This window comes from Bos grunniens, chromosome 11 (assembly GCF_055505025.1).
Source record: "Bos grunniens cultivar Pamir isolate PY7600 chromosome 11, Bosgru_T2T1.0, whole genome shotgun sequence".
NCBI lineage: Eukaryota > Metazoa > Chordata > Mammalia > Artiodactyla > Bovidae > Bos > Bos grunniens.
Genome location: NC_141175.1, coordinates 82,472,043 through 82,493,760, shown reverse-complemented (window position 1 = coordinate 82,493,760; position 21,718 = coordinate 82,472,043). Strand labels below are relative to the sequence as shown.

General features: G+C 39.1%; 1 protein-coding gene across 27 annotated transcripts in view; it reads left to right on the top strand.

The window, feature by feature from the left end:
• The window catches only part of MTA3 (metastasis associated 1 family member 3), a 213,819-nt gene that overhangs the window by 160,831 nt on the left and 31,270 nt on the right, over positions 1 to 21,718 (top strand). For 14 of the 27 annotated variants that reach the window (XR_015137062.1, XR_015137063.1, XR_015137065.1 and 11 more), the window contains 4 exons: positions 1,606 to 1,794; positions 13,980 to 14,054; positions 15,911 to 15,969; positions 20,616 to 20,737. Coding sequence is in view for 20 of the 27 variants with exons in the window: in XM_086327254.1 (XP_086183380.1) it covers positions 1,606 to 1,794; positions 13,980 to 14,054; positions 15,911 to 15,969; positions 20,616 to 20,737 (445 nt within the window). In the remaining 7 variants the exon portion in view is untranslated. Of the gene's footprint in view, positions 1 to 1,605; positions 1,795 to 13,979; positions 14,055 to 15,910; positions 15,970 to 20,612; positions 20,738 to 21,718 lie in introns of all 27 variants that reach the window. The other 13 variants (XR_015137066.1, XR_015137064.1, XR_015137061.1 and 10 more) reach the window with 1 other exon arrangement.

Here is a 21,718-nt window from a genome sequence, read left to right as displayed (position 1 = left end):
CACTTGCAAGCTGAAGTTATTATTTCGTGATTGTGACAGAGCAAAAGACTACACATGGTCAGTGTGGTCTTAGCTGAGATAATAACTAGGAAATTGATAATGAAATCTCTACGTGTTTTTATTTTGTGGAATACAGTGATTTGAGGGGAGATGTTAACCCTTGTAAAAGCAGTTAATTACTGTTCCTAATCATGTCCTAAATTCTGCCTGTTCTGTCAACAAATTCATATTCCATACCCTTTTCAACAACCTAATGTTATCACAGTGTTACGTATTTTTTAGTCATGTTGTAGCCAATTTTTTTCTCTTTAATAGATATTAGCTGCTATTTGAGCTTACTTTATGCTTTTATACCGACTCTCTGTGACCCCATGGACTTCAGCACACCAGGCCTCCCTGTCCATCACCAACTCCCGGAGCCTACTCAAACTCACGTCCATTGCATCAGTGATGCCATCCAACCATCTCATCCTCTGTCGTCCCCTTCTCCTCCTGCTTTCAGTCTTTCCCATCATTAGGGTCTTTTCCAACGAGTCGGTTCTTCGCATCAGGTGGCTAAAGTAAAACATAGATGTGGCTCTATCCCCATTTATAAAATTTTTAGTTAATTATCAGAAGATACTTTGTGTAAAAGGTGTAACACATGGCTTTCACATGTTAGAAAGCTTAAACAGAACTAGCTCCCACTTGGCAAGGATTTGACCACCAGCCACGTCTGCGCCACACCTACATGCTTATCTAGACACAGAGCTGACTGTCCTGTTCTGCAGTTTTCCTCCTACACATGCAAATATGTGTGCATATTGTGAACGGATCTTTTTAAAATAAGCTAGACCCAAGGTACTTTTTGGAAAAAACCAGTTTACCAATATTACCCAAATTTATATTTCCTCCCTTTCTAATTGCTTTTCAGTCGCTCACCTTTGGAATGTGTATGAAATCCATGCTGGCCTAGGTAGCTGTGTCAAGCAAGCCCAGTCATTTGTTCTTGGTCTTACAGAATTTCAACCAAGTTACTATTTTTACGTGTATATGTTATTTTGTTTGTTTTGTTTAACACGGATGTGTAATTTTGTCTTAACCATCATTCTCAGTTTCATGGTGTTTTTTCCTCCATCTCTCATTTCTAGTATATCATTCTCTTAATCCAACCTGAAAATATTTTTTCCCACTCTCTGATACATCCTCTGTATTTTTCCCTTGTCAAAGAAGGCTGTGCCAGCCTTATATGATAGCTGAAGTGATGCTGGCACCTTGAACCAAAAGGATGGTGAAACGTACTGGGTTCCCATTTTAATTCCTGGAGGTCCTAGATCTTCATGGTTAGAAGATCTAGCCATTTGTTGCTCTAAGAAGTGAATGCATTAAAAAAAAAATACATATCTTAAAAGGTACAAATCATCATTTTCTTAAAAGCAGTATGTGATGTCTTAAATAATTGAATAATCTGTTGTTTAAATTTTTCTTAATTATGTTACTTAAAAAATACTAAGTATATTGTTGTTAATTAAGTCCATCATGCATTTTAATATCTCTGTTCTTAAATAATCAAGAAAATTTGCTTTTCTGGCTAATTTCTTCTCTCCATTTTCTTTATTTTTTTAGTTTCATGCTATGGATACATTGTATAGGCACGGCTATGATTTGAGCAGTGCAATTAGTGTCTTAGTACCACTTGGGGGACCTGTTTTATGCAGAGATGAAATGGAAGAATGGTCAGCCTCTGAAGCTAGTTTATTTGAAGAGGCATTGGAAAAATATGGCAAAGACTTCAATGACATACGTCAAGACTTTGTAAGTAGAAAATTGTGAATTAAGTAAAATGTTGGAATGGGAATATTTTATCTCTTAAAAATTTGGTAAACCTTAAACTATTCATTAGCAAGCCTGTGACTTAGTAATTTTTGTCTACTCAGCATAGAATGCAGGTCAGTATTGTGGAGAGAGAAATTGACATTTGTCCTGAGAAGTAATTGTAAGACCCAGGATCGTGAAGTCCCAGATTTTTGTTATAAACTTTGGCAGTATGAATTCATCCTCTTCACCTCTCTCTGAGTTCCAGTTTTAATTTATGTGCAGCTTTTCTGACCATTTGAACTAGATACTTCTGATCTCTGCTTTTTAAGCTTGTTGTTCTCCTTTAGATCTTGGGTATTTTTCTGGTTATCTTACTAATTATTGAGCCTGAATTTGATACAGATCTCTAATATAGAAACAACCATTACCAAGCAAAGCAGGAGGATTTGCTTTTTGGGTTTTCAATCTTTATTCTTCCTGATAATGTACATGATCTTACTTGCATTTTAAATACTAGGTAATTATGTCTACTATTGTGTACTTTCTTTGTCTTTATGGAATTGCTATTTTTAATTAAGCTTACAGTCTCTTTGAAATGGGGAAATTTCTATTTGTGAAGTTCATAAATAGCTTTCTATAGCAGTCATTTTTTAAAAATTATGAAAGTAGACTCTTTATAATAGACTATGAAGTATATAATGTGAGCCAGTATCCTGTCTTTTATGTTGTTGCATCTTTCTAAAATTATTCTGAAGGAAATTTTTACTTATCAATATGAGTTGATATATTAAATCCCAAACATGATAATTAAAGCTGTTAGTGTCACTGGCATTTGTTTTGGCAAAACTTCACTCACACCCAGATTGTTATATGTCATGGTTTCAATTTATAGGGTGTGCAGCTGGGAATTTAAAATGCATTGGTGGCATTTAGCTTCAGATGGCCAGAATAGCACAGTAATGCAGTGTTACTAATGTAATATACAGTTACTACACCACTAAATAGAAACCGCAAAAACAAAACCCCCTAAAGAACAAAGTCTTCAGATCTGAAAAGCACCAAAGCGAAGGTGTTTTTCCCTGCATTGAGTGTGGCATGCTCATTTCGTGTCCTGGTAATCATTCTGAACTCAGTTCAGTTCAACAAATGTTTGTTGAGCACCTGCAACACACTAGGCATGCATCAGAAATGCAGTGTGGACCTTACCTCAGAGAATGATTTGTAGTTGTGATCAAGAGATCGAAAGATAAGCCCTCAAGTAAAATATAGTGTAATCATTTCTTTCAGCCGTAAGGACAAGTACTGTGGAAGTGGTGGGAAGGGAGCTATTGGTTGTGCCCGTCAACTCAGGAGTCTCTTCAGGGAGTTAACTGGCATTTCAGCTGACCCCTGATGCCTAAAAGGAGAGAATAGCAGATTGACAGGTATACACTGAGGTGTGAAACTTGTAGACAGTCCTCCCGGGCACTTAGTACAGGACTAGGAAATAACGCTCAACAGCAGCGTCATGAAATACACTTGGACATAGAAGCTGGCGTTCATAGGAGGTAAAATAATGGTGTGAAATGAGCATAACAGCAATAATGCTGTTAGATGGGTTTTTGTTACCTTCATGACCTAATAAAACTCTTGTAAATTTGTTGCATTATGTATATTAGTTTTTCTGAAGGTAGTTAGAATGCTTGTCAATGAGCCAGTCCACATTAGGATTGTTGTATTTTGGAGATTGGAATTAGCCACCAGTGTCAAGAACCTTGAGTTTCCCGGATGACTCAGTGGTAAAGAACCTGCTGCAGTGCAGGAGATGTGGTTCGATCTCTGGGTCAGGAAAATTCACCAGAGGAGAGCATGGCAACACACTCCAGTATTCTTGCCGGGAAAATCCTATGGACAGAAGAGCCAGAGGCCAACAGTCCATGGGGTTGCAAAAAGTTTGATACGATTAAGCAACTGAGCGTGTCAAAAACCTAAAAGAAGATAGACCATCAGGAGCCTACCTGTTCAAAGGGTTTTTGTTTAGTGTAGTTTTGAATAGTTTTTTGTACTTTGGGGTGTTTGTTTTTAATCATTGTAGCCTTTGCTTTATTTATTTTTTTGTTGAATATAGTTGATTTACAATTTTACTTTCTGTTATTATATATATATATACACATTTAAAAATATTCTTTCCCCTTATGGTTTATCACAGAATATTTTGAATATAATTGCCTGTGCTATACAATAGAACCTTGTTTATCCATTCTGTATATAATAGTTTGCAGTTGTTAACCCCATCTTGAGTGTTGTTAACTTATTATCTCTCCCCTCCACCGCCCTATACTTGAAATATATAAACTTAAAGGCCATTTATGACAAGCCTCCAGCTACCATCATCATCAGTGAAAAGCAAGTATGTGAAAAGGTGTTCAACATCACTAATCATCAGAGCAGTACAAATCAAAACCACAACGAGATGTTGCCTTGTATCTGTTACCTATTATTTTTTTTTAAATGAGAGATGACAGATGCTGGTGGGGATGTGGAGACGTGTTGGCATGAATTCTTCTTTAAATGTTTGGTGAAGTCATCTGGTTCTGGGCTTTTCTTTGTTGGAAGATTTTTGATTACTGATGCAGTCTTCTGTTCACATTTTCTGTTTCTTCGTGATTCAGTCTGGATTGTATATTTCTAGGAATTTAGTCATTTTTCCCTAGATTATACAATTTGGTGGGGTGTAGTTGTTCATAGCAGTCACTTAGGGTCCTTTTATGTTTCTGCGATGTCATTTGTAATGTCTTTCACTTCTGATTCTGTTTGTTTCAATCTTTGTTTTTTTTTAGTCTAGCCACTGGTTTGTAGATTTTGTTTTATTTTTTACTTTTTTTTTTTTCTTCAGAAAACTAGCTCTTAGTTTATAGATATTTTCTGTTGTTTCTTTGTTTCTTCTTCATTTATTTCTGATATGATCTTCTTTTTCTTATAATTGGAATAAATTTCTTTTCATTCTTTTTTTTATCTTTTCCTCCTCTGACTGGATAATTTCTAATGACCTGTCTTTGAGTTCACAGATTTTTCTGCTTGATTGAGTCTGTTGTTGATGATCGTCGTTGTATTTTTCATTTAATTCATTGTATTCTTCAGCTTTAGAATTTGTTTGGCTTTTCTCAAATGATTTCTTTCTGTTGAACTTCTTGTTTTGTTTGTACATTGTTTTCTAATTTTATTGAATTTTCTATCTGTACTTTTCTTACAGCTCACTCAACTTCTTTAGAACAGTTCTTCTAAATTCTTGGTCATGGAATCCTAGATCTCTATTTCTTTGGGGTTAGTTTCTTAGAAAATTACTGTTCCTTTGGGGATGTCATGTTACTCTAAGTTTTCATGTTTCTCATAGCTTTGTATTAATGTCTGTGCATTTGATTGAGCAGATACAGCAGACTTTACAGACTAGTTTTAATGGGCAGGGGGTAGAAGGGCACCGGTGAGCCGTGTGGATTAGTTCCAGCTCCTGGGAAGGTACACATTCAGCCCCATGAGCTGAAGTCAGAAGATTGTAGGTGTCAATGTCAGTAAAGATTGCAGCAGCCAAGGGTGAAGGTGTCTGCAGCAGCAGAGAGGGCTGTTGGGGACCTCCTGATCACTCTTTCTCCCACAGTGCATGTCACGGGCAAGGGGCTCCCTCTTGGTTCTGAGTCTGGCTTTGGAGGGCGTCCGTGGTGGCAGTGGTGCCTGAGGTGGGGGCATGCTTGCATCACTGAAGCTGAGGGTGGAGTGTGTGTGCTCACAGAGTGACTGAAGCATGTGCTCTGGTGCATGGGATGTGAGCTCATGTGGAGGAGCCAGGGGCCTGGGGTGTGCATGTCTCCTGGGAGGCTAGCAGTAGCAGTGGCTCTTGGTTATTACCTTGGTGGCAGAAGGTGCCAGCTTTCTCTGCAGAGGAGGCTGCTGAGGTTCACTCCAGCAAACACTACAGAATCCTCTAGTGTGCAAGCTGCCCGCATTCCACACTGCTGAGTGGCTGCTGAGTCCTCAGTGACCACGGCTGTCAGTCTTCTCTACAGAGCAAGCTGCTGGTGACCGCAGTGGTATCCGCCGTGTGGCTTATGCTGACGTCCTCCACCCTTTGTTGTTCTTGGCCATTTCCGGGTGTCTCAGCTGAACTCCATCTCCTCAGTGATCCTTCCTGTGCAGTTATTCTCCACTTTTAGCTACACTGTATTGTTGCAGGTTCTTATTTGAGTCTTATATTTTCCCAGGGCAAGTTTGACTTGTTGATAACTGTCTACTTATTGTACCAAGACTGGTGCATCCTCCTCTCTCTTGCCGGCATCTCTCTCTCCCTGTCCATTTTGTCTAGTTTGTTGTCATAAAGTTGTTCATAATTTTATTATACTTGTAAGTTCTGTGGGATGGATTTGTAATGATGTCCCCTCTCAGATTGCTGATACTGGTAATTTAGCTCCTCTTTTTTCATCTTTAGTTTGGCCAGGAAGGTTATCAATTTTATTGATCTTTGCAAAGAACCAGTTTTTGATTTGATTGATTTTTCTGTTTTCTGTTCCATTGATTTCTGATTTTCTGTTTATTATTTCTTTCCTTCAGCTTGCTCTGGACTTATGTTCTTTGTGTTTTCCTAGTTTTTTTGTTTTTTTGTGTTTTTTTGGTAAGCTTGGAGTTTAGGTCATTACTTTGAAACTTTTCTTCTAATGTAATCATTTATTTAGTAGTATACTTTAGGCTGACAGTGAATTCAGGTTTGACCGAGAATTGACTTCCACTTTGTTTGAAAAACTGTACTGTCCCTTTTGAAAAAATATTAATTTTTTTTTCTCTTTAAGTATTCTGAAGATGTCTCTCTATCTGGCTTACATAGCATCTGATGAGAAGTTCCTATGTATGTAAATGTTTCTTTTCCCTTGTGCGGAAGACTGTCTCTCCACTTTGGGTTCGTAGCAGGGTTTGCTGCTGCACTGTGCCCTGGGTAGGCTTTTCTGTGTACTCACTGTCCTTGTAGTTCACTGAGCTTCCTAGAGCTGAGCTTTGCTGTCTCTGTGTTAGTTTGTATAGTTTGTATTGATCTGTCCTCTAGTATACTAATTCTTTTCTTGGCTATGTCCAGTATACTGATAAACTTGTTAAAGGAATTCTTCACATACAGTGCCATATATTCCTAACATTCACATTTTATTTTTATGCTTTTTGTCTTTGTATAAATTCCCTGTCTATTCGTGTGTATTGTCTACCTTTTCAACCAGATCCTTTAGTATATTAATATAGTCTCTTATTGCCTAGGTTTGGATTTCCTTACTATTTGGCTGCCTTCAGTATACTACTGTACTGCAAGGCCTAATATTTCATGTACCGTCTTTGAACTCCAAAGGACCCCAAAAGCTTAACTGGATTTCCCCTTCCTTGCCAGATACGTCCCCCACCCAGCAGGAAAGGGTGAGGGCCGTGTGGCTCATGCGCCTCATATGGCTAGTGCACCTGGCACCCCACCCCCAGCCCTCAACCTAATGGGTTTCATTTCCCTGCCAGCAGGCAGAATTATTGACACAAGCCAATCACATCCTTCTGTGGGAACCTTCTTCTGGAACCAGACATATCTTACCCTCTTGTTACATGGCACTGCATTCCATAGCCCCTGCTGGGCTCTCCAGTCTCAGTTGTTCCCCTTCATCTTGTACAGTGTCCTCTTCCCCTGGGCTGTGAGTGTAAGTAACTGCTGTCAGTCTCATTTGTCTCTGGTGTCACGTTTGTATGTCTGGCCACCTTCCACTGTTTGAGGGTTAGTCTCTCCCTCACTGGAAGGGTGAATGGGGGTGAACTGAATATCCACAGACTTCAAAGTCTTACTTGTGCTTAATGTGGGGCCTGGGCTTCCCAGGTGGCACTAGTGGTAAAGAACCCGCCTGCCAATGTAGGAGACATAAGAGACATGGGTTTGATCCCTGGGTCAGGAGGATCCCCTGGAGAAAGAAATGGCAACCCACGCCAGTACTCTTGCCTGGATAATCCCAGGGACTGAGGAGTCTGGCGGGCTACAGTCCAGAGGGTCATAAAGAGTTGGACACAACTGAAGCAGCTTAGTAATGTGGGGCCTGGAAAGCAGAGAGTTTAATTTTTCAGTGTGCCTGTCCCGTCCTTGGCAGGCCTTGCACTGTAGAGCCTTTCTCTGCCTTTTTGCCCTTCCCCCTGTGGTAGAGTGGTGTTGGTGGTCCATGGTAAGGGCTTGGGCTTTCTCCGCTGTCCTTTTCCTGCTCAGTCCTGTGCCTGTGTTTCAGCGATGGTGCTCCCACAACAGTTCTGCTCTTTCTCCAGCTCTCTCGTGGCAACCAGTCTCTGCCTTGTGCAGCCTTTTGTTAGCAGGGGTTCTTGGATGTGAGCACATTTCCAGTCCCCCTCCACTGGCCGCTACATGTTGCCTGGGACTAGGGGATGGGACAGTTTCTAGTCCATCTCCGGTGGCAGATGCTTTGCTTTGTATGAGTGAAGGATCTGGGAAGCAAGGGGCTCTCTTGGCCAGTGGCAGCAGATCGCCACTGTGCACACCCACACCACCACCCCTGGGCAGCCGGCTTGCCCTGTCCCAGTTCTTTCTGCCGGATATCTGATGGAGAAAGGGGGTGTGTCAGTTCCCTCTGCACTGTTATATTTAGCTTCATCTTAGAAAGTTTGATAAAGTGTACGTTCAGTTTCATTTCTTCAGTTTCCCTTATGGTTTCCTTTTTGATCCATGGGTTATTTAGAAGTAAGTTCCACATACTTGTAGGGTTTTTCCCCCCATATATATTTTTGGTTATGCATTCCAGTTTAATTCTGTTGTTTTCAGAAAGCATACTTTGTTAAACACAGACACAAACTCTACATTTTGAAGATTTGATTAACTCTGCCTTAGTATATGGTTTGTTTGTAGTGTGTAGTATATATAGTATATGGTGACTGCACCGTGTGCTCTTGAAAATAGGTATTTTGCTGTTAGGTATAATATTCTATAAATGTTACTTGGGTCAGGCTTATTAATAGTGTTGTTCAAGTCTTCTCGAGAGTTCTATTACTTGTTGAGAGTAGTATTAAAAGCCTGTAGATAGAGCTGTAGATTTTTCTAATTTTTTAAATTTATTTATTTTAATTGGAGGCTAGTTACTTTACAATATTGTAGTGGTTTTTGCCATGCATTGACATGAATTGTATTAGGTTTTTGCTTTAAATTTGTTGACTCTCTGTTACACACATACACATTTAGGATTGTTATGTTCTCGGGATGAATTGACCTTTTACTGTTTACATTATGCTTCTTTATCCCTGGGATAATATTCCTTGTGGCAAAATCTGATTTTTCTCCTATTAATATAACCATTCCAGCTTTGTTGTTTACATGATATATTTTGTTTTCATCCATTTTACTTTTTCCCCCCAACCAATCTAACAGTCCCTGCCTTTTACTTCAAGTGTTAGACCACTTGCCTTTAATATAATTTGTTAATAATATAATTAACCGTTTAAATCCATCATTTTAATGTGAGTTTTCCATTTGTCCTATTGTTCTTTTCCTTTTTTTAATGATTTTTTTATGACTCCCATTTTATCTCTACTAGTGGCTTGGCTTACTAATTAAACTTTTGTTTAGTGGTTTACAATATATATCTTTAATGTACCACAGTTTACCTTCAAATAAATACTGCTTAGATTACGTAGATTGGAAGAACCACAAACAGTGCACTTCCAGTTCCTCTTTCCAGTCTTGTGCTTTTGTTGTCATACATTTTATTCTGTGTTCTAAGTTCCACAGTGAATTATTACTGTTTCTTGCTTTAGTCAATCAGTGATTTTTTAAAAGAGATTAATCCCCCCAATATTTATTTACTTATTGTTACTTATTTTTAAAAATTCACCATTTCTGCCCCTCCTCGTTTCTTTGTGTGATTCAAATTTCCACCGCCACCAATAGGGGTTTCTCGGGTTTCCTGCTCTGGCTCGGTTCTTTCTCATGAACAGCTTATGGAGATCTGTGGCAAATGTGTTTGAATTCCCCTTCCACAGATGCTAAATGGTTGTTCTAGCCCTCTATTGACCTTTAATAGTTTGGTAAGTTTTTTATTGTTCTTACCTTTAGTTTTGTTCACCACTTGTTTCTTTTATGTGCTGCCAAAGTAAAAATATTTAACGAGTCCTATCTCCCTTCACAGTGGCTTGGGAATTTAACTTTGCCATAGAAACTCTTTTCATTGAAGGGTATTTCCTGGCTATTGTATCATTTAAACTTCAGTTGCAGATAACAAAATTATAAGAGCTGTTTTAAACTGAATGGTGTTTAATTTTAGAAATTAGATACTTAAAATCATTGATAGGGTTGGAGAAGTAGGCTCAAGCTGGATCTCAAAATAATCCCACAGAAACGATCCCCAAGTGAGCTGTTACCTCTGCCCTCTAAGGGAATCGAGAAGCTGCTGGGTTAACATCTGAGCCAGGGTCACACTGCTGTAGCCACGATCTTGAGATCAGGAAACCGCTGGCAGAGTCATGGGGTCTAGAACAGTTCTGTGCCTCTTGCTTTTGCTGCAGCAAGATGGATCCCTTGCTATGCACCATCCATACTGTGCCTGTTTAATTTACTTCTGAACTTGTCTTATACATCTGACTGGCAGAAATGAATCACAGGGGGTTCTTAGAAATGCCATGTTTGGATTTCTAGCCTTGGTAGCATAAGAAAGTGAACTAGCAGGAAGTTGGAAAGGATAGCAAGTCATAATTAGAGACAGTAGACTCCATTTGAGTGAGGCCATTTGAGGAGGAAGAAATTTATTAAAGGTTGTCAGAAAGCTAACCTCCAGAAGAGCCAGGGATCCATGTTTCGATGCTTCACAGCCAGGACTTCTGAAGCCAACAAACCTACCTGACCCCACAACGGCGACCCTCCAGCCGGAATCCCCCCAGCCCCCCATCATGTCTGCTGCCTCTGCCCACCTATCTTGCTTGATTCTCTTCTGCCCTGACTCTGTCAGTAAGCGCCATGTATCTCGGCTCTATTCTTAAAACACTCTACTTTTTACCGAGTTTTGTATTAGAGTATTTTTGATTATAAGTGAGGGAAACTCAACCTCACCTAGTTTAGAATAAAAGATAGGTATTTTGGTTATATTAGGATTCTTAGTTGCTAAGTACACAATTCACTACATCTAATTTAAGCCTAAAGGCGCATAGAATATTAAGTTCTCATAAAGTCTCTGGGAGACTAGAGACCTAGGTTTGGATGTGCCCATGCCCTCTGCTGTTTGAAAGAAAGGTCAGCACAGATGCTGGCTAACAGTCCATGGGGTCACAAAAGAGTCAAACACAACTTAGCAACCAAATAACACCAATTATCCCTGAATTATTAGAAAATATGGTACTGTTTCCTTAAATGAGGAGGCTTAAATTTAATGGCACAGCATCCATCTCTGATGTTTATTCCTCTTCTGGTTTTAGCCACAGCCCTGTCTTTATAACTTGTAACTTCTGCATTAAATTATCAAGGTAAAAACACACCACCAACAACAGACCTTATATAAAAATAGAAAGGGAAGTCGGTGCAGAAGGAAAATAATTACACTGAGCAAGGAATGACATATAGATGTTTCTCTAGTCTTCCTTTCTCCCTTTGTGAAACGCTTTCTAATGCCTTAGGTGTCATTCAAAATAGAACACCTCCCCCTCCGCCTCCCCTGACAGAGTTTTGTATCAGAGTACTCTTGATTATAAGTGAGGGAAACTCAACCTCACCCAGTTTAGGAGAAAAGATAGATATTTTGGTTATATTAGGTTTCTTAGTTGCTAAGTACACAATTCACTGTATCTGATTTAAGCCAAAAGGCGTATAGGATATTAAGTTCTCATAAAATCTCTAGGAAGACTAGAGACCCAGGTTTGGATGCCGCCCGCACCCTCTGCTATTTGAAAGAAAGGTCAACACAGTATCTTAGACGATCAGAGTTCATCTAGGCTGGTGGGGTGACCCAAACCTTCACTCCTGCAGGTTCTGAGTCCCGGGTTAAAGGCAGTGTTGTGTGGAAATCAGTCATTCGTAAGTCTGTGTATGGTATTACTAGCCAATGCATTTCAGACAAAAAAGGGAAGTCATATCTAGAATAATTGTCCATTCAAGAAGAACAGATAACTGCTATTCTAGGGTACTGAGAGTCTAACCTAGCAGATGTTTTACTGGGAATGGTCCCATGCTGGAGGCCCTGTGTACTTTGTTCCTTTCAGGTTAGACACTTGGAGGAAGATCAGAATTGATAAGAGAGATCCCTGTGGTGGCTTCCACATGTGTGTCTATTTTGTTTGTGTCCTTTGAGCAGTCATTGGGTGTCTAGGGAAAGAGGCTGGCTGGCAGCCATAGAGGGAATCATCTTGGCCTATGATGGATGAGATGAATGAGCAGCAGATGAATGAGAAACCTCCGGTGCAGAGGACCTTTGTGAGCACAGAGACTCAAATATCCTCACAGCCAGACCCCTCCAAGTGTCTGTCCCACAGATCTCTTTTCCAAGCCTCATCGCAACCAGTCCTCTAATCTGGTTCCTTTCAAGTCCCTGATCGTTGTGTCAAAGAAATGACCATTGTCCACAGGTGGATGTAGATTAGTACCTCTGGCCATCTCTCTTTCAATTCAAAGTACAACATCAGATGTCTCCTCTAATGGTCTGCCCTCCACAAGGGTCTCCCCTCTTCACTGTGCTTCAGTCACTCCTGCTTGGGGCTGAAATGCTACAGAGTCTGATTCCAGTTGGTGCCAGCATCATGCGGAGCCATCTGTTGCATTTGGATTTTTTCCTCTTCAGTTGGCATATTGTAGGGAACGCCCATGAAGCCAGAGTGAGGGTTGAGGGAGAGACAATACTTCATCAGGAGTAGACACAGACATGACCTACACTTCTTGATGAGAGCGTGGTGGTGCTGAGCACAGCTGATTAGGACTTTATGACTTAGATAAAATCTGGCTCATGAGGAAGCTTGGGTTTCATGGTCACTTGGTTTTCTTTTTTCAGACTACCAGGTAAACTGCATGCCAGGGGCTGTTTCCCAAAAGAATAACTAGGAGATAAGAAGTCTTGCTTTGCTTAAAACCCTAGGAGACTATGCCTAGGGTTTTGCTGTAGTCAGCTCCTTAACACTGCCCCTCAGACCCTTTCAACTCCATTAGATTGCTTTATATTAAACTGGAGAAAATTACATTTGCTTTAACTGCAATTGAAATGCCAGCTGTGCCAATCTGTTACTGTAAGGAGACCACATTTGTTGAAGGTGCCACCCAATTTAACTTAAAAATAATTTCGTTTTTCTAAACTCCATTTATTTTTCTCTTCAGGCCAAACAGGTGAGTTAAATATGGAGGTGATAGGAATGTCATGAATGGTGTTCGTGTAGGTCACAAACAGACCCCTAGCTGCACTGGGGTCTGGGAAGAACTGTTTAAAGCCAGTGGTGCTTTAGAGCGAGCTCGATGAGAGGCAGAGGGCACTGACTCACCCGTCAGTAAGTCTGCCTCAACAGCTGACAACTGAGTGTTACCATTCTGTTTGAAGTGCCCTGCTTGGCTTCTTGAATGAATAACAGATCTCCCTTTTCAGAGGGACATACTAAATATTTTCTTCTATCTTGGGTATCATAAGTAGAAGCTCATTTGGCGATTTTTGAATAATTATGGAAAATAGCAGACAAGCTTCCTACTTTTCTGATATGTACCACTCTTGGCTGTTTTTCGGAGACTTAGGTTTTCATTTTATTTACAACAAAATAGATTAAAGTAGGGCAGTTTTTGAAAAGGTGAGAAGTACTACGCTGCAGACCAATGACCCCTAGCTGTGGATGTCATCTTTGAAAGTTAAAGAACTCAGGCGAGACTTCAGAATACTATTCTAAAAATTATACTTCAACCCCACCCATAGCTCGAGAAAAACTGATTAAGTTATGAAATGTTATCAGTCATAAGGTTTATAATTTTAAAAAAATGGGGGCTGAGAAATGTGTTGTGTCATCATCTCTAGCTGAATAGAACTTGTTTGGGGACCCTTTGCTCAGAATTAATTTCCGTTTTCTCACATTTCTACTAGATGTGTCTCCCGTGTAGGTCATTGCCTCATTATTTTTACGAAGTGGTTTTAAAGGAAAATAGTTCCTACAGTAGCTTGTTTTCATTGTCATGTTACATATTTTTTCAGCTCCCTTGGAAATCACTGACTAGCATCATTGAATATTATTACATGTGGAAAACTACTGACAGATATGTGCAGCAGGTAATTTTTCATGTTGCTACCAATAGAGTTGCATTAAAATGAGCTATTTACACATTAATATTTCTTAGCAGTATACTTTGTTTTAAGTTTGTTTTGTTTGCTTTATCTTTTCTAGACCACTATAAACTATGTAATTTCATATCTTTAGCATATCATTTTAAGATTTTAGTCTCAATATTTTCTTTACTTTAGATTCCATTATGATAAATATTTTGAAAAGATTGCAGGGAAATATCCACCAGAGAGGTTTTATTTTCCTTGCACGTGCCTGGTGCTTCATCTCTTTGTTGGTATAGTTGATGGAAATGACTTCAGATGTGTAAGAGTTCTTCTAAAACTTCCTGGACATTTGTGTGATTATATCAAGTGTTTGACCTCAAGTGTAGCAGTTAGTCTTTGCTAGTTTAATGTCTTTACTATTTAAAGTTTACTGTACATAAATACAGAACTTTCCCCAAAAAATTATCTCTAAAAGCAGAGATTAACTTATTTTTTAAATCTTCCCCAAATGTCCCAAATTGAGGTAATTCTCTCAATTACTACTTTTGGAGGAAAAGTATATTTTCCTCAGGTGACCTAGTATATTATATTCTTCTAGATCCGTGTCAGAACTGGTAGAGACAAAGGGGCAAATAAATTTAACAGGCATTTTTTTCCCCTAAGTATATGATCACCCAATGGCAAGTGTTACATGCTGTAAAAATACAGTTTAAAGGATCACTAAAAAAATTACCCTAGTGAGTTGTTGAGGTTGTGAATAGTGAGCAGATACCCATGGCTTGTTGAAAAATGTCCAGTGTTATCATCATATATAATTCAGAAAGTGCTTATTTCAAACTAGCATCCAAAACCAAGTAAGATGGTTCTCTAGAACATTTGTCTGCCATCTTCTCATCTGTTGTTGACTTTCCAAATAAAGTTTGCATGCACACCCCCCACCCCACCCCCAGGATCTGCTTAGGTAGATGTGAGGACCATGTGCTCTGGAAATCTGTGTCATTCAAAGTGAAAAGAGTTTCTAGAGATGGTGGCAATGATGGCATTGAGGATGGTTGAAATGTGTTTGAATTAAATTATTTCCAAGAATTTCAACTCCTTATTTAAAAGTTTTAAGTTGCCTCCTTAAATTTTTTTATTTCCTTCTCATTGAGAAAATGGAGGCTTCCCTTGTGTTCTGATTTGTCGTAATTTTGAATATCCACCATACATTATTTTCTTTCTCTGTTTGCATTTACTGTTGTGTTGATCAGTCTCTGGCTTTGATTATATAATCTTTTCACCATGCCTTTCCCTGCATTTGACTCCTAATTGGCACCTAAAAATCTGACGTGAGTTCGGTCAAGCTTAAAGTTTACTGCACACCTCCCAAGATTCTGAGGGTAGATGCTTATTTAATTGGGCTTAGTTACTGTCTCTTTCTTTTGCATAGACTTTGGAAAGTAATCATCTCTCAGTAATTTTCTAAAAGCAAAGATCATTGTTTGTTTTTTATCCCTTCCAGAAAGGCAAAAAAGAAATAAAATAGAAACTAAATGTGAAAAGTAAAAATGGTTACTTATAAGTTTGATTTATCTTCTCCTAGAGGAATGGGAAATGGAGTTGCTCATTACATTATTTTTAAAATTTGTGTCTAAAATGTTTATTTAATACCTGTTCTGTACCTCAGAATCTAGTGATTTTTCTTACAAATTTCTGCAGTTTAAGAACATGTGCATGAAAGAAAAACTCATCTTAAAAAGACAGTTTTTGAATTATATTTTAATGTTTTATTTTCTTGTGAATTTTTTAAGACAGATGAAGTGGTAATAATTATTTTGACATTGTGTGTAAAATATTTCATCTATCTTTTCAATTAGAAACGTCTAAAGGCAGCAGAAGCTGAGAGTAAACTGAAACAAGTGTATATCCCAACTTAGTAAGTAATGGAAGTCCTATAAAATATTTGCCACGGTAGTAATTCTATCCAAAACAAGATATTTACATTTTTGTCATCTTCAGCCAGATTTGAATTTATGTATCTTATTTTCTTCCGCTACAAAGCACAATTTGCTTTCCATTATAATGCCACTGTAGTGATTTTATTTTAGGAAAAAAAAAAAAAATGGCTCGTTGGGGAATCCCCAGGTTGACTAACAAAAGGACCAGAGCAAAAATGCCATCAAGGCTTCAGGGAAAGTATTAGAAAACTAACCTATGAAAATATTATTTGAAGCAAATGTGTTTCAGAAAGCTAGCAACTTTTGAGACTTCTGTATTGTATAATGTATTTTATTTGGGTAATGTGCATTACCCTTTTGAGGAATGTTTTTATTTTATGGAGGATTTTACATTGTTTGGGGGAAGTTAGGGAACGTAATTAGAACCAAACTTTGTAAATATTGGATAAATAATGAATAGGTCTTGATTGTTTCAGATGCCTAGCATTCTATCATTATCCTCTGGGTTTAGGAATTATTGTATATTAAAGTGAATGCCAGTTTTCATTTGCTACATTTTAAATGAATTATCCTTTTTTTTTTTTTTTTTTTGAGGTCATAAGTTTGACAGTTTATTTGTTCAAGCAGATTTAGTTTATTGAGCACCATGTATATAGTGCTATCCTAGTTTCTTTGGGGATTAAAATGAAATTCACTACAAAATTCTATGTACTGATTCAAGCCTTTTCACTCTTTTGAGTTCAGTACAGTTATTGTATACCTAGTCTTTTCTTTACTGAATTTCAAAACATTAATACATATTTTAATACACAGTAGGCCTCATAGAAAATGAATTGTTTTATTTCTTATTAGTCTTTTTTCTCAAGGTAGATAACATGTAATTTATAAGGTCCATAATTTTTATTCAGAGCTATAATGTCCTTTCTGCAGAGTAGTTTCTAATATTTTAGAAAATTATATGTTTTATTTGACTAATCTATAAAAGACAAACTCCCCAAAGAAAACAGTGTTGTGATTCATGTGCCTTAGATTTTTAAAAGCAAGCATACCAGCATTCCTATACTTTGCAGTGCTGTCAGATTACAGGAAAAGTAGCTAGTATTCACCAAATACCACAGCTAATTGTTTCTATTCAGTTTTGCATTGACTTTGGAGTCTTGATCTAAGTTGAAGACTAGTCTGTGGGTCAAATCTCACCTGCCACCAGTTTTTGTAAATAAAGTGTTTACAGAACAGCCATGTTCTGTAAATCATATATGTAAATAGAAGTTATGAATCTGTATTGTTGAGTTGGATAAGAATCTGAGTTCTTTGAACAATTTCCCAATCAACTCTGAAATATTATTTTAGAACAGATTGTAGATTGAGTTGGATTTTGACCGTACCACATGGCTTGTCACACACCAGGGATCCGACAGGAGTCCACACTGCAGTAGTGAAAGCAGAGTCCTAACCACAGGACCGAGAGTTGTTCTTTACTCTTGCTTGTTTGAACCTAACAGTCTCCTGTATGCGAAGCACTCTGTTCAGTACTAGAGGTGGATCAGTTAGGAAGACAGGTGGTCTTCTGGAGCCTGCATTCTAGTGTGGGGGAGACAGAGGCCAAACAGCTAGTCACCCAGTGTGATGAGTACTGTGGTGGAGAAGAAGAGCTTGTGTGAGAGCTTATCCTGGGGACCACACTCAGGTGGTGCTGTCAGGGAAGATTCCTTGTGGAAGGTGAGTTTGAGTGAACTCTAGGCAAGAGATTAACTGGGTGATGGGGGCTTTCCAGGCTGATGGAATCATGAGATGGGAAGGGGCAGAACATAGTTAAGGAGCAGAGAGAAAGGCAGTGTGGCTGATATGAAGAGAGTGGTGAGCCACGAGAGGCCAGTATGGTGGGCAGGGGCCAGGGGTTAGCCCTCTGATGAACACTGGAGTTGGATTTGAAACAAGGACGTGTCATGATCAGATTTGTATGCGCTTTAAGATGACTGGCTGTATTTTGGAAAATGGTTTGGAGAGTCAGGGGAGTGGCTGTAAGGACACCATTTATGAAGTTCTTGGAGAAGAAAGACGATAACAACTTGACCTAGACCTGTGGCCTGGACAGTGCATGCTACTTGGAGGTGATTGACTTGTATGGAGGGGTGGAGGGGAGATGTTGAATCCCAGGTTTCTGGCTAGCTTAATTAGGTGGATTGCTGTGCTGTTCACCATGATGAGAAGCTGCAGCAGAGAACCAGGTTGGGTCATTTTGAGTTTGCTTTCTTCAAAAAGAGGTGTTGAGTATGTTGTCAGATATATTGTTCTTAAACTCAGAAGAAAGTTCTGGGCTAGAGGTCCAAATTTGAGCTTCATTTGCATAGAATATTGTTCTTAAAACTACAGATTTCTTAGAGTAATAAGAAATTAGAGCCTTGGACCAAACTTGAGGAAATCTAGTATTTCTATATCAGATAGAGTATGATAGCCGAAAAAAGAATAGCCACGTGAGTGCCTTATCACACAGCCCGAGAGAGGGGTATCTTTCAAGGAGGGAAAGAGGTTAACAGCGTCAAATGCTAGTGAAAAATAGCCAGGGAAAGTAGCAAGATGGAGGTGGTTGGTGACAGTGAAGATTGGCAGCTCTCAAGAGAATTGGCTGAAAAGGCAAGTTCCTGGTGTTGAGGGTTGAGTCTGGATGGAGTAATGGAGTTTTTTTTTTTTTTTTTTAATAGGAGAGATATGTTTCCATGGTAAATTTGGGTCCAGGAAAGAGAATCAAGTGTACAAAGTTCTCAAGAGGGCAGGAGGGCTGGAGTCTGGAGCACAAAGGAAGGGAGGAAGGATTTGGGCATTAGCTAAAAGGAAGGGCAGCTTCATATAATGCAGCTTTTAAAACTTTATTAAAATTGTCACATTAGCATCAACGATTTGTCCCCTGAGAATTAATCTATAGGTTCTTGGTTTTGAAAAGTGTATGTGTAGTGGTTGACCTGTCTATATTCCATCTTTGCATACTCATTTTCGTTTTGTGATTATTATAATTAAAGTCAGTCGTTTATTCAGCCACATAACATTCTAGATTCATTTGAACAACTGAAGTTGTGTTTACTCTCTGGCTTTTTTCAGGCTGCTCAACTGTAAATTTGTATTAGCTCTCTTTTAACACATATATATTTGGCCCTGTGTTAAATGTCACATATTTTCATATTTAGAGAAAGTCTCCTGAAATTGACATTATCAGCCATTTGACTTCAAGGGGTATCATTTCTATCTATGTATAGTAGATTTTTACATACCCTTGGAAATCTTAGTCATTGTTAATCACCACTTTTAATTTTGCATGTTTCCAACTGAAATCTATAGAAGAGAAATACTTTTTGTGTGGTTCCAATTTGTCTTCAAAATACATTGCTGGCACAGATAAGTATAAATAATAGCCCTGTTTATAGAATAGAGCTTTCAGTGCACACAGAGGTTAGTTTCACTTAAGAGTTATAGTATCACTGGCAGAAAGAAATCTTAATTTGTCCTCAGGTCAAGTTTACATATTAGGCTTTCACTGGTAAATGTAAGTGTGGGAATGAGAAAGAGCAAAAAGGAAACTCATGAGTCTACTCTCTGCTGAAACTTCATATGTCTTTCTTAATAGTTGTGAACTCTCTTTACTTCACTGGCCATAGGAATATATATAGTCTACATGTAGTCATTCGGCATTCATTACTAACAAATAATTTGCTAATTTATTTTGTTTATTTTCTGCCCAGCATATAGACATGAAAGCGCCTCTAGAATGAAAGTTGCTTGATGTCAGCACTTTTCTTTACTGGACCCTGAATAAATATATGTTAGGTGAATTAAGACTGTACTTGAGGACATAGTGTGTACACCTAGGTGGACAGTGTTCTTGGGCGTGACTGATACGCAGGGCAGTTAGGCTACCCCAGATGGGAAAAAGCGAACCATGTTGGCACAGTACATACCAAAACAGTCCAGGCTACATGATTCTGAGGAATTATGGCTTCTGGAAATCTGATAGATGTTACCTTTTTCCTCTTAAAAAGAAATGCCTTGGATACGTATATTGGTTTTTCTAATTTCAAGTGCTCTGTAATCATCTTCATAAAAATTCAAGCATAATAGAAATGATGAGTGGTCACAGTCTCCTGAAATGCGTTTACCTCTCCCAGTAAGCCCAGCTGGTATCCACAGTGTCACTGTTGACATGCAGCTTTTGTGCAGTTCCCTCGAGAGCCAATGCGTAGGGTCAGCAGCTGTCACTAGCGGCAGGAATGGGCAGTGGTTTTCCCTAAACACTGCACACTGCCTAATTTATTTAATCCAGAAATTATTTTGTCATGATAAGTAATATTTAATAACTTGCATTTTCCAAAATGTCAAACAGTATCCTAAGGAAATTATGTCTGGATGAGGAAGAGATATGACTACTTATTTTGTGAGTGTCATGCTTATGAGATTGGTTTTTACATAGCCTCGGTTTGTAAAGATAAATGGTTTGGGTTCATTTAAATTTCTTCTTCATCAAACATTCACATGTTTATGTGTGGTTAAGATAAATCAGTAATGAAATGTAGAGCCTTCTACCTTGTTACACAAGTCATTTTTATCACTTCACTTTATATTTCATTGAAAGCAGCAAACCAAATCCCAACCAAATATCCACCAGCAATGGCAAACCTGGTGCTGTGAATGGAGCTGTGGGAACCACATTCCAGCCACAAAACCCTCTCCTCGGGCGAGCCTGTGAGAGCTGCTACGGTGAGTTTTCTCCAGCAGGGCTTATTCCCCACTCCACCCCCTACTCCCCCAGGGACTGTGCTGGCAGCATCTGGTGGGAGGTGTGGGAGTCAGCCTTGCATGGAGAGCAGGATAAGGTAGCCTCAGAGTGAATAGATGCCCACACTTACCTTCCGCTTGGACGCTCAGTTTAGGTGTTAGGTTCCTCTGATGTGCTTCTGTGGTGTTCTGGGTTTGTTGAGTATTCCACAGCAGTGCGGGCTAAGCTGCATTCAGACCTGTTACTAGCTTTGTGCAAACCATGGTCCCATGAAATATGCCAATATACATTTTGGTGTTTCTCGGTATATTTTGACAAATTAAAGGCTCCACATAACTTTGTAGGAAGGACTTACTGCTAGAAACTGCTATTTATAGTCCTCAGACCAGTTCCCTTAGAGCACTGGCTTGGGAGATGCTGCTTTATGATACTCTTGGTCTCAGGGCCCCAGTGTATTTATCAGTATTTATCCTTGTTAAAAAAAACTACCTGATGCCGGCAGCATTATATTTGCCTTGAATGTTAAGTTGAGGTGGTGAGATGAACTGTTAAGTGGTCGATACTTTTTCTTTTTTGGCTGCACCTCTCTGCATGTGGAATCTTAGTTCCCTGACCAGGGGTTGAAGCCATGTCCTCTGCAGTGGTGATGCTGAGTCTTAACCACTGGACTGTCATGGAGGTCCCAGATACATTTTTTATATTTCTTTAAAACCTTGAACAACAATATAGTCTCTTAAATGGGGCTATGGTGACACAATCCTCCATATGTCCTTCCAGTCAGAGCAGCTTGGTGTGGAAGAAGGAAGGACACAATATTGACTAAAAATCATCCATATGTCCTTCCGGTCAGAGCAGCCTGGCGTGGAAGAGGGAAGGACATCTACTTGGTGCCCAGTTCTTGTCTCTCAGCAGCTCCCTAGGGAGAGAGTAGCCGCTGCACTGAGGCCACAGGCATGAGGGGC